We start from the raw sequence: 14,370 nt of genomic DNA on the forward strand, positions 1-14,370 counted from the left end.
GACTCACCCCATCTTAACAAAGGAAAATAGGAGAATCTTTACAGATTGGAACCACTTAGAATTTCCCAATAGCAATGGGAAATAGGAGCCTTTTATGTACTTTAACCACTTAAATTCTCCCAATCCCATTGGAGTCACCCAAGCAGCTCAGCAGTTCTTGGCAAAGAGAAAGTCCTCTTAATTACTTAAGATCTCTCCCTGCCTTACCATTTGCTTTCTCTACCTGGGGTGTTCCTTTCTTAAGGTTCACACTATTTTATCCTCTTTTCAAACTTTTCTCAGCTGGCTTATCTCCTAAACTGATTTAATCCTTTAACTTTGCTAGTCCCCTTCCATTTTTACTTTCTCTGAGTGTTTATCTTTGGGAGTTTACCTGAACAGCAGTTTCTGAGCCATGTCCAAGGATCACCAGAGAACCCTCTGGATGGCACCTGCCCAAGAATACCATATGAGAGAAAACTTTCACAAACAGAAAATATCTTGGATGAGTCCCCCAAAATTGTGTGGAACAATGATCCTTACCCCAATTAAAATCAGAGACTTGAGGTTTAAAAAAAAAAGGCAAAAAAGGATTTATTATGATATCCTGAGAAAGGGCAATTCTTAACAGACAGGATATCAGTAGAGGAGTGCAAAGTGCAAACTGTAAAGCACAAGATTAAATAGACCCTCAATGCAGAAGCTCCCCACCCCCCCAATCTTTTCTGCAATCATCTGGGGGAATCCAGGCTTAAACTCTAAATATGGAGATCTATCCCAGAAATAAAAGAATAACAAACTCAATTCATATTTCCCTAGAGAATTGCTATACAAGCAAATATTCTTAGATGAGAGACTTCTGTACCTGATTTCCCAAAGGCATCACCTTTAGAAGAAGTACTTAAATCCTAATTAAGAGATCTGGGGAACAAGAGGGGAAATGTTCATGCAAGATAATTGTGCATCTGTAGCTTTTTAGCTATAGCTCAATTTGTTATTGCAGAGTCTCAAGTCACAATTAAGGCATAGGTCGAAGCCACATTTCCATGAGAAGTCTTTACTAAGTTTATCCCATTCACAAAGATTTGCTATTTTATTATATGAATAGCACGTAGGCTCAGACCAACCACAACTAAGCAAGATAGATTCATAGGTGATTGAGCAACTTGATTTGGAGGGACATGACTTTTATAGTTCAGGAAAGTCCATAGAATGTGGGGGGCAAGATCTAGGAAGTGAAGGGAGGAACCAGGAAGGAATTGTAGCTGAGAGGGAGGAGGGGGAAATAAAAATGGAATCTAGGGAGTGACAAGATTATATATTGAGATGTTGTGATTATCTTTAAAATGATAGTCAAATAGTCTGGGAAATTTATTCCCCTCAAGGATGTCTCAAAGGTGGGAGACTGAATGGATCAATTAACTTTAAACTTGAGCTTCATATCATCCTAAACTAACAGAACAGTCTGGGGGAACTCAGCCAATTATGATTAACAGAGGGACAGAATGGACTCATTTTAACAATCCTGGCAATAAACTAAGATTTATATCACTTTGTTTAGCAGAATACATGTATAACCTTTTCACTAAAAATATTGTCAGAAAATGGCTTAATGAATAATGAGTTGTCTTGTTCATTGCTTAGTAAAAGAATAACTTTAGACCATGATGATTATCATTATTTTCCTCTAATCTTATGAAAATTACTTGAAAATGATCTCTCAATTTCAAATTTCCTTTGAGCACTTAACATAATTTCCTTTTTTTCTATCACATTCCATTTTGTAACATATTTATCATAATTTATCACATTGACATATCAATAAGTCAACAGGCATTTATTAAACTCCTATAGTGTGTCTAGCACTGTGCTAAAATCATATTTAAATAATTATGTATAAACAAAATGGGATAAATTGGAGATAATCCCATATGGAAGACATAAACATTAAGGATGATAAGAGAAGGTTTTTGCATAAAAAAGAATTTTTAACTAAGATTTGAAGAAGCAAGGAAACAAAGAGGCCAGGAAGCAGAGATAAGGAGGAAGAAATTGAGAGCCATTGAAGCTTTTTCAATAATGAATAGACTTATGCTTTAGGAAGATCACTTTCATAACTGATTGGAGGATAAACTGGAGTGGAGAGGGACTTGAGTCAGAGAGACTAATGAAGGGCTATTGCAGTAATACCAGCATAAGGAAAGGGTCTACAGCAGAGTGGTGGCTATGTCAAAAAAAAGAAGGGAACATTAACTGGAGATATTGTGAAGGTAAAATCTACAGGACTTGGACAACTGATGGAATATGGGAGTTGAGAGCTAGAGCGTGAAGAGTAGAAGATGACACCTAATTTGTCAGTATTTTTTTAAATAATAGCTTTTTATTTTTAAAATTCATGCAAAAATCATTCACCTTTGGAATTGGATTCCAATGAATCTTGTGTTCCAAATTTATCTCCTTCCTTTGCCCCGCTCTCCTCCTCTAGACAGCAAGTAATCCAATATATGTTAAACATGTGCAGTTCTTCTATATGTTTTCACATTTATCATACTGCACAAGAAAAATCAGATCAAAAAGGAAAAAATATGCAAGCAAGCAAACAACAACAAAAAAGGTGAAAATACTATGTTGCAATTTCTGGATACAGATGGCTCTCTCCATCACAAGTCTATTGGAATTGTCCTGAATCAACTCAATGTTGAAAAGAGCCATGACTATCAGAATTGATAATCACATAATCTTGTTGCTATGTACAATGTTTTCTTGGTTCAGCTCACTTTACTCAGCATCAGTCCATACAAGTTTCTCCAGGTCTTTCTGAAATCATCCTGCTAATTGTTTTTTATAGAACAACAATATTCTATAACATTCATACTACAACCTATTCAGCCATTCTCCAAGGTTGTTAATATTTTCAAGATTAATAAGGAAGTTAGGAATGAGGGGAGGTCTGTGGGGTCAGAGGGAAAGATAATAGTTTAATTTTGAATATGGGAAGTTTAAAATGTCTACAAAATACCTAGTTCATGATGTCTGATATAGAGTTGAAGATGTAAGGTTGGAGGTGAGGGTAGAGAATGCACTGAATAAATAAAACTGAGAATCATCTACATAGAATTAATCATTGCATCCAGAGTAGTTGAAGAAATCATCAAATGAAATAGCACAGAGGAAGAAGAAAAGATGATCTAACTCAGAATCTTGGAGAAATCCTCATAGTTAGAAAGATCCAGTAAAAGAGACCAGTTGAGTCATTCAACTGGTAGAAGTAGAGCCAAGAGAGAACATTGTCATGACAACTCAGAGAATATGAAGGCAAAGGAGATCAACAGCATTAGAGGTTGCAAAGAGGTCAAGAAGGATGAAAATTGAGGAGATCATTAAGTATGGCAACAAAAAAGCGATGATAAATTTGGAAAGAAGCGTTTCAGTTGATGTATGACATCATAGACTGGACTGAAGAAAGTGAGAGGGAAGGATATGCAGGCTCTGAGTGTAGATGGCCTTCTCAGGGTTAGCCATGAGAACAAAAAGAGTGAGAATGGACAGGTCAAATAAAGGGTTTTGAGGATGGGGAAGACATATGAGTGTTTCTCTGCAGCAAGGAAGCAAACCAGTAGACAGAGAAAATAAAGATTAGTGGAGAAGTGGAAATGTTAGAGATGACAAACTGCTAGAGGAGATGTAATAGGATAGGATCCCTTTCTCATGTGGAGGGATTTGCCTTGACAAAAAGCACCAGCTTTTCATATGAGTCAAATGAAGTGATAATGTGGAAAGTGATAGTGATGTGAAATGAGGAGGGGAAAAGTGGACCTTTCAGTGAATGGGATTGGTTTTTTCAATGAAATAGAAAACAAGGGTCTCACTTGAGAGAATAAGAGGGAGAGCTATGGGATATAAGATTTAGAAAAAAAAGTAGGATAGTGATTCAAATAGGAAACTGTAAAAGAATTGCCTTGCTGCAATGAGTGTCCTGCTGAGATCATATTACATCAATTTGTAGTGGACCCAGTCAAAATAACTGGTGATTTTCTCTCCCATCTTCATCCAGCTGCATATTTCTGTGCTGGGCTTAACTCAAGCCAACCTCCTGGAAATTTAGGATGAGTATTAGAACAAAATGAGACACTCACAGGGCATTCAACCATTAACAGAGATTTACTTAAGTATAGCATGAGAAGGACATCAAAAGGGGGTATGCGGTTGATTAAATTGATTAAGCTGAGCAAAGCTCCTTTGCCTGAGTTGTCCATTGTCAACCAGATAAGAGATGTTACATGGAGCTCCTTATAGCTGTTTTATTCTCATAGATCATGAAGCGATATTAGCAGCTTCAATTTTTAGGTCCCTGAAGCCAGTCAAGTTTCAAGGATGATTTTAAGATCTTTTAAGGAAAAACAAGTTTAAATTCTATGGGTGGAAAGACTAAGGTATGACTGTGACCACACCCTAAGTCTTAAAGGTAGGAACTTTTTTTTAACCTTTGCATCTATAGTAGATAGACACAGTTCCTTATATTTCGAAAGAACTTGATATATAATGTTCATTGAATTGAATTCTTTCATACATCAATATTTACATTGAAATCATATTTCATTATAGATATTCTAAAGATTTCTGTCCATTTTTATTATTGTTGTTTCAGTGTTCTTGACCTCAATGCATTTGAGAGACAAAACAAAGCAGAAGGACTTGGAATGGTGACAGAGGAAGGATCAGGTATTCACAGATTGAAAGAAAAAAAAATTTCTAATGATTTTTTTTTTTTTACAATTTACTAAAATTATATAGTCAATCCTCAAAAAGCGGATACCTTAATAAAAATGTTGATAAATGGCTAATCTCTATTTGGCTTTGAAATATAGGCACACATAAAGACATAAAATTACTTTGCATACACACATACACACACACACACACACACACACACACACGTGTTTTTTCTTATATTTCAATTCTATTTGTAGTTCAACTCTTTTTTGTACTAGACGTTTTCTGAGTGACCTGTTAATGATCTAGATAATGGAGAAAATCCCAAAAAAGAGTATAGTTCAGGGTACTTATAAAGCTACAGGAGAATCTCAAAAGATGAATGCTTCTGTCCCACTATCCAGGAAATATTTTATTATTTGAATATTTAGGAATACATCAAGAAATAGCACAATATATTTAAGGAACTGCAAGGAGAAAGAAAGTCAGGATTATTTTTAACTACATTAAAATTAGAAAATATAGCTTAATGCTTTCTTGTGCTAAAAAAAAGGCATACTATACACTATAAACCTGTTATAATGCAAATTCCTTAATGGCCAAATTAATGCAAATGTGAACATTACTTTGCAAAGCTGATGTTATATATGTCAGAGAAAGTGATGTAGATTCTTTGAATCACAGATTGACAAAATAAGAAAGTTTTTTTTAACTTTCAAGTGACTACTATTTCATGTAATATTTACCTATGAACATGTCTATTATGACTCATTCTTTGTATTATATTTTCTCTTAATAAATCTAGAATTTTAAGATAGAAAGGTAGAGTCATTCAATTTTAGACAATCCAGGTTATTTCTCTTAATAACTGACAAATAAAGAGATTACATTAGCCTCAATAAGCTTCACTTAACTAACTATATGTATATGATATATAGCAAAAAATTTAAAATTAAAGATGAGAAAAATTGTATCTTCATTTTAGAAGGTATTTAGCATGATATTTTCCCTTCAGAAATCATTATTATGATTTTATTTTTTTAATTTTACTTTGTGTGCTGATTTTAAACTAATTCATCTATATTAAATTCTTTTAAAAAATTTGTTTACATTTGAATAGGCTTCATCATCTTTTCAATTTTCTAGTTTGGAATCACTGGGTTTTGGGGGGGAATGATATTGAAATCAGAATGAATTTTGTCTTTTTTTGTTATATGTGATCAATGTACATGTTTCTATATAATTCTATTTAGGAAGAAGAAAAAATAATTTACTACCCATTTTTACTCTATTTTGAAGTTCATAGATTTTATGTATTTAAACATTACTACCTATTAAATTAACTACTGTGCTTTCATTTTCCATTCAGCATTTCAGTGTACAAGTTCCATTCATTATCAATTAGAAATCAAAACACAATTTATTGCATAGGATGATAGTTTTAGAGCTGACAGGAGCTATGGTAACCATCAAGTCCATGTTCTTTACTGCATGGGAAATTAGAGCATAGAGAGAATCAGTAATTTCCTAAGGTCACAGAGCTGGTAAATGTCTGAGGGAGGACTTGAACCCAAGTTTCCCTGAGTCCAGATTGCTCTGTACTATCCCATGCTAGTTCCCTAAAATTATCTTCAATTATTTAAAATTAAATGCTATATCATGTTTATGGATGTCTATAGGTATAAGCGGCAACACTGATGTGCCTCTCTGGTTTGAAATTGTCTGAAATGTGTGATGAAACACACCAAGCTACAGCAATTAGGTAGATCCCTTGTCTTTTGAGAGGATATTTTCAGTTCTAATCTAGCTTGGAAGTTATTTTGGAGCATTGACTTTCCTCATGAGAAATGAGGAAACTAGATTTTTATTTTTCACAACAAATTATCACCCAGAATGTTGATACTCTAATTCAATTAAACATTTTAATCAATATTAATAATTTTAGAAACCTAAAAGAAATAGTGCAGGCCTCAATTAAGTCTTCCCTTTCTTAGCAGAATATGGGTTAGAATTAATTTTATGCTGTCAAATTCATTAATAACACTTTTTTTTGAGTATAAGAGTTGTTCTTCTGATGTCAGGATATTTTTTATGACTCATTTGAGTTAGTAAATATATTTACTCTTTCCCTTTAGCTCAGAAATGAGTATGTTATATTTGCTTTAAACTTTTAAGAATAAAGCTCAACTTTTTTTCTTTTTTCCCCATTTCCTTTTCTTTCAACTACTGTAAATGTCTTGTCCTCCTTTCCTCAGTCATCACCCATGAGCGTGGTAATTATTAAAAACTGTCTGTTTGTTCCTGTTTTTAGCTTTATGTCAGCCTTGTACAACGCCTAACGAGTAAAAGTTTGTGTTTTCATTATTTATCTATTTAAATGAAGTTATTCTTTAGTTATCATTGTACACTCTAATTTCTTTTAATTCTTGTGCCAACCTTTCTCTTTTTCTTTGTTCTTTCAGGATTTGCAATGATTGTCATACTAGCTGAAAGACCAGCAAGCTTTGTTTAATTCATTTTTGTCTTGTTTAGCATTACTTTTCTTTTTCTTTTAGTGGTCCCAGTATTTTGCAATGGTCATATATGTAAATAAATAGAATTTTTGCTGTAGTCCTCCAGTAGTATTTTTGTTTTGTATACTGTGGCTTTATGGCTGCACTGATTTGTGCAATCACAAGAAATCTGTGATAGATCCAGAAATGAATAGAAAGGAGATCTGGTCTATCTTTTGTTGTCTTTTTCTTTTCACAAAAGCTCTAGTATTTAAAATCTTTTCAAAATTCCTTGGTTTTGGAAAGCTAATATATTACTTATTGGTCTTTAATATAATACCATAGATGTATTAGAAAAGAAGCAGATTTATTACTGAATATATCATTATTAGGGATGTGAACTTTTACAACCATGCTTATGATTTACTTCAGTATTTCAAAAGTTTCTGATTTTGTCATTGTGGTTACTTTCCCACTCAAATAGTTGGCAAACTCTCATATCTAATCCCTTACAGCCTCCATCAGTAATTATAGTCAATCATTGATTATCTGATGACCAGCTTTCTGGTAATAAGCCTTTCCAAACTGATCTGTTTGTGCTGCCATGATGATACATAGCCTGCTGCTAAATTTTCCACATTGGATCAGAGGTGTTGAATTTTTATTCTGCTGACATAATCTTTGAGAACCCAGATTAATACTTTAGAGGAGGCCTACCAATATGGACTAGGAAAACTGGAATCTCCAGTCTTCACATTATTTTATCAAAGAACTGAATAAGAGTTGATTATTATCACTTGTGTTCAGTAACTTGTCACTTAAATCAGCCCACTTAAATTTCATATATAAATGTTCCTTTCATTTTATTGAAACTATTTCAAAGCATTAGGCCCAAGTAGTGTTTATTTCTGGAGGAAAATATAAGGGTTCTTGTATGGTTAATTTAATTACAATCTCCTTGACAAATCACATTCATATAACTAATGTAAAAATCAAGTGACTAGGACTTTACTACAAACAAATTATCTTACCAAGAACTTTCATGAAGTTGAATAGACTTTTCCAATAGTTTAAATTCCATGTACATTGTATATCCTCAATGACTATTGACTTGAATTGTTAATTCATTAATTATCAAACACTTACTATGTCCTTTTTGCTCCCTTCTTTTCACAGGCCAATATCTGTTTAAAGCCTCATCTCTATTCTTAATTAAAGGAAAGGCAGTGCTGTCTGAATTATACTCAATGATCACTAACTTCTTCATTTGATATTGAAGTTTTAATTGTTTTTTTATATATAAATTATAGGATAAGTAAATGTGATAACTATTATACATATCATGTTATTAATTTTGGTATCCCAATTGTAGCTATATTTGCATTCTAATCATTCAAGACTGTCATGCAATGTTTACTTTTAGTATGTGAATAATTTTATCAGATGAGTTGATAATACTGTTCCTTTCCAAGTTCTTGAGTTGCTGTAAAAGCTTACACTTGCTTTCTCTTTCTCCCTCACCAGTATTACCACTCTTTTACAAAATCCTGAAACCCTGTTTTGTCAGAACCCCAATTATTCCTAAGCAAATAGACTTTTTATTCATATAACTCATTTGCTCAATATTATATCTTTGTATTTTTGTTTGTCTTATCATTTTAACACCAGAAAAAAGATTATAAACCAAAATTTGCATTAATCTTAATTTCACTTCATTCTTAGATGCTTTCTTCTTTCATCAGAATTCTCAGAACCTTGTGTTGTCTCTTCAGAAAATTGTGATAAGCATAAAAACTATTGCTCTCTTTCTAAATTCCATTTATAATAGAAAAACAGTGAAAGATGTTACCTTCCTGTTTTGATTATTTTTGCTACAGTGGAATATACATTTTAGTTTGCATAGAAATTTAAATGGACCAAATTTTATATGTAGAAGACATTTGATCAGGAAAAAATTTTCAAAGTTCTACTTACACATTAGTGTTCTGGCAATAGAAGCCTCTGAAAAAGACTGCGACTATCTTCTGATGAACCACTTTGTGGTTAATTATTGCCAATAGTAAATTGAATTTTGACTTAATTATATGTTCCTGAAATATTGATTATTTTAAAATTTATTCATTATTTATATTCCTTAACTGTCTTTTACACCAAAATTTCAGAAAAATTTAAAGGCATTATCAAATATTAGAGTTTATGTTCTAAACTCATTTAGTACATAGAGAGGAAGGCAAATTATTTATTTGATTCTAATTAGTGACACTGTACAGGATCCTCTCTTCCTGATGTTCTTATTTAATTTTAAATTATAAACTCTGATAATGCATTGTATGGATACTTTAATCTGAAATAATCTGTAAATGTCAACCAAAAACAGTTTGAATTTTCTTCTCACAGTTATTTGGGATTTTTGTTCTTTTTATAGATCTGGCCACATTTTGTTTATCCCCAAACCAGGCTTGTTTTATTTTAGATATTTACATAGTCCTTTACCTTTTTACTTTCTGTTTCTTTGGCTTCTTTGATATGTCATAGGCTTGTTATGTGGTCTGTGCAAGTGTTAGTATTCCCATTTCATAAATAAAGAAGCAAAAGCTCTGAGAAGTTAATGATGGCCTCAGTCATCCAGTTGTCTGGAGAATAGAGGGTAACACCTGACACTGATATATATTGCCTGACCATTGTTAAACCATTTAACCCTTTAATTTCCCAGGAAACCCTTTAAAAATTAATTTTAGATTTATTGCATAATATGCATTTATGAAGGAAATTTCCACAATAAGAGTTTTTTATATTAATGAAACCATAGGTTTAGACCCCCTCTTACCTCAACTATCCTGTTTTGTTTGGTATTTTAACAAATTTTAAGATAACTCGCCCAGAGTTATACTAATGTGTTGATGGAACCAGACTCAAAATCAGATGTTCTGACCCCAAGTCCCAGGGTTCTTCTTACTACTCTACCTGCCTCTAAATATATAGTTTTGGCAAACTTTATTAAATATTCTTTTGGATATCATTTACAGATTGTTTCTCTCAAGTCCACAAACTAAGTCATTAAGGTTTAAATGTGCATGGAGTTTTTTGGCAAACCTGTTTGGAGAGCTCTTGATTACTTAGAAAATCTGGGTTTAGTGAAAATAGGAGAAATAGTACTATTAACATTTCAAATTTAAGATTTTTTGATGACAATATTTTCTTTATGTTGTCTCATTTTGATCTGTAATTTGGATACATCGTGTTGTATTGTGGTAAACTCATTTACAAGAAAATGTTATTTTTAGGTATTTTATCTTCGATGTTTTCCTCAACCTACATCAATTTATAATTTTTCATTAACAACATTATGAAGAATGAACATTTAATTCCTCATGATTTTGTTACCAAATGGTATATTTTCCTGTTTTGTTTTGTTTTTTTTAACAAAAGCTTATAGAGCATCTCCATCACAGAATTACTCTGTTAAACAATAGTGTTTAAACTTAAAGCCTTGCTTAATGTTTCATGTTTCTTAATTTTTCCTAGTCAGGTTATTCTGAGTTTTTATTAGGATAGATCTAGTTTCTTCTTTGAGAATTAGCTCATCTAATATCAAGTCAATTAGAAAATTTTTATATCTCTAAGGTGGCATTCATTATTTCTTAGCTCACTGATGGCTGAAATGACTAACTTGATGCCTATTATTTTCTTAGATTATAGTTTATATACTGGTAAAAATCCAAATAATTAGAAATTAATATGGTTATAAATAAACTAAAATATTTATTGAGCATTCACAATATGCCTATCTCTAACTGTGCTTTACATTTAAGCCTTCCTAGGATGAATAATAAAATTATAAGATCTGGTACAAAGCTAATTCAAACTTAATATATTAGTAATTTGAATCCAATGTTTCTTAAGGCATTATGATTGGTAGCCAAAAATGCAGACAACCATTCAATTTGAAATCACATCTTATAAGTTTCTTTGTATAAACAACAATAATAATGTCCCCAATATTTTTTTCATTTTGTTATTATTTAAATGATTTATTAAATATTCATACTGCCATAGATCCATACTGAATATATACAAAAGGGTATTTTTTAAAATAGGAGGTGAGGGTTTTAGCACTCCAGAACATTTTCCTCCATTTCATCAATTTTTAATTCTAGTTTACATCACATTTTAATGTTGCTTTTTAATATACATCTCCAGTTATATTGTTGATCCTGCACCCTCTGCAGACATAAAGCCATCCATCTCTGTTACCATATCATTTACATGCAGCATGGGCTCTTGCAGCATTTTAACCTGAGAGTAATTAAATTACTGTACAGATGTGCTAGATAAATAGTTAATAGCTCTACTACTTATCATTTCATTTTGAAATTAAACAAAGAGATGACTCAGCTCCAAAAGTCATAACTCTATTCACTCTGTACCTTTATAAGGTGTTTGGAGGCATGAATTTATGTATTTAACAACACCATAGCTACTTCAGGTAGATCTTACATACAGTTCATATAAAGGCAGTGGACACATCAAAATTAATATGAATATAATTTCCTAGTGAGTGCTCATTTATTCCTGCTATTCACTAGCAGCTCTGTTTCTAAACTTTGCCCTGATATTTCTTAATGCAACTGCATCCACTTCAGCAGCCTCAGTCATCCAGTTGTCTGGAGAATAGAGGGTAGCACCTGACACTGATATATATTGCCTGACCATTGTTAAACCATTTAACCCTTTAATTTCCCAGGAAACCTTTAAAAATTAATTTTAGATTTATTGCACAATATGCATTTATGAAGGAAATTTCCACAATAAGAGTTTTTTATATTAATGAAACCATAGGTTTAGACCCCCTCTTACCTCAACTATCCTGTTTTGTTTGGTATTTTAACAAATTTTAATATAACAATTATGTCTATAGTATGTCAATACTAATTTTTAAGATTTAATCTTTACATAAGAACTTATTTTGAATGAGGAAATGAAAAAAAAAAGCATTCATTAAAAATAACTATATTCAAAAGAGTGGGAATAAAAAGAGTCATTCAGGTTTTGGCTACAAGTCAGATGAAAAGGTCCTAGCATCTTTATATTACAGGAGTAAAATAGATAGTATTAGAAATGTGTTTAGAAAGTCAAACCAATCCACTGCTTCCAAAAAGGCCTGAAATTTTCAACATATCATAACCTTCTATTAAATGATCAATAATATGTGACTTATCTCCAGAGGAAAAACAGATAAGTGAACTTCAAAAACCCACAACATAGAGTTTATTACCGAGTTTCCAATTCTTGTTTTCTCTTTTCTCTACTTCAACATCTGTCCCCTTTTCTCTATTGACATCATAACTATCCTAGGCTGTCTGTAGCATGTTTTGCTTGGCTACTACTATCATCTCTAACTGATCTCCTACCATCTCTAGATCATCTTTCACACAGAAACCAAAATGATATTCCTTTAAGCACAGGATTGAGCAGATCATTCTTTTGTTTTAGAAGCTTCAAGGGGTCTCTATTGCCTCTGGGATAAAATAAAAATTCCTCTGGCAGGAAAACCTTTCACAATCTTTTTTCAACCTCTCTGGCCTCCTATATATTCTTCATATACAACACTCCATCTTTAACCTCCATGCCTTGGCCTATGAAGGTACCCATATATAAAATGTTCTACCTTTTCATCTTTGCCTCATTGAACAATCTTTGTTCCCTTTGAGTCAATGAAAATGTTATTTCCTTTAAAAAAAATTTCTGGTTGTTAAAACTACTTGCTCTTCCCTTCCCTGAAATCATTTTGTATTCATTTTGTTAATTATCTGTTTTATCTTAGAAAATATCCTGCAATAAAATGGAAATTCTTGATCAGGAAGCAACTTTTCATTTTTCTTTTTACCTCTAATACCTAGCTTAATTCATTGACATATAATAGGTCCTTAATAAATATGTACTGATAGATTGATTTGTAAATTTACATAAATATAAAAAATTGAACTATTTATAAAGTATCAAATAGTCACTTAATTCTGTCTCAGTTTCTTCGTCTGTAAAATGAGCTGGAGAAGAAAATAGCAAACTAATTTGTCTGTCAAGAAAATGCCAATTGGATGCAACTGAAACATACAATGCATATGTACTTTTGATGTCATAGGCAACCTAAAAATATCAGAATGCAGCAATATTAAATGAAATTCCAGAACTTGAAATACATGAAATTTTACTTACATGTCTATACTCTCTTATTTTGTCTTGACATGCCTAGGTTAGGTAAATAAAGCACGTATCTATAGAAAGTGAACCTCAGTAGTCTGAATATTTTTTTTATCCTTTCTCTAAGAAAATTCTGGTCTAGCTTATCATTGATTTGTCTACAGTAATGTATAATTTTATTTCAAACTCATTTCTCTTTATGAGTCAGCAAAGGCAACAAAACCCCAAATGCTTGTATTTGCCATGAATTTTTCTTCTGTCTTCCTTAAACACTCAATCCTTTCCTATCTTAAAAAGAAATTTATATAGCCATTAATAAGATCTCTTAAATAGTTAAAGTTAACATATTTAACTTATTACCTAGAAATCAAGAGATTAGGTTGGTGTTTTGTCTGATATTTAGGTTCAAAATCACTGCCATCACTTATCCCCAAATGACTTTTCATTTGTGAGATTAACTCAAAGGAAGCTTTATTATTATGAGAGTAATATGTTTATTTCCGTAATCTATATGCTTAATTTTATATGTGAATCTATATTTCTTAATGCTACTTTTAGTCCCTGAATATTACATTTTTGAAGGCATAGAGAAATGAGCTTAGTGGCTTTATATTTTTTTAATGTACACATTCATTTTTAAAAATGATTTTGCTGCCTAATCTTACCATTACACTGAATCTTCTCACTTTGAAAGTCATAAGCTATGTCCATCAGTTATTTGTAATACTGATCATTCAAATTTTCTATACATATCTGATTATTACATATTTTCCTGTCTTAATTCAGATTATTTATAACTTAATAAGTACTTAATTAAAATATATAATTGCTTTTGCTTCTTTTAAAAATGTTTATTATACCATTTTGCTATGAATCTCAGATTTGGGGACAATCCCAAATAGTCAAAAAGATTAATATTTTTTTATTTGTATGTTTGTCTCATGGAGAAATAAAGTGTTCAGAGGGATCAAATTAACTGATAAAA

At 31.8% G+C, this 14,370-nt stretch overlaps 1 protein-coding gene across 17 annotated transcripts in view; it reads left to right on the plus strand.

The window, feature by feature from the left end:
* Positions 1-14,370, plus strand: part of RYR2 (ryanodine receptor 2) — a 712,857-nt gene that overhangs the window by 616,886 nt on the left and 81,601 nt on the right. For all 17 annotated transcript variants that reach the window (XM_031968518.1, XM_031968517.1, XM_031968521.1 and 14 more), the window contains one exon: positions 4,628-4,701. In XM_031968518.1, the coding sequence (XP_031824378.1) occupies positions 4,628-4,701 (74 nt within the window). The remainder of the gene's footprint in view (positions 1-4,627; positions 4,702-14,370) is intronic.

Source organism: Sarcophilus harrisii, chromosome 4, assembly GCF_902635505.1.
Source record: "Sarcophilus harrisii chromosome 4, mSarHar1.11, whole genome shotgun sequence".
Lineage (NCBI taxonomy): Eukaryota > Metazoa > Chordata > Mammalia > Dasyuromorphia > Dasyuridae > Sarcophilus > Sarcophilus harrisii.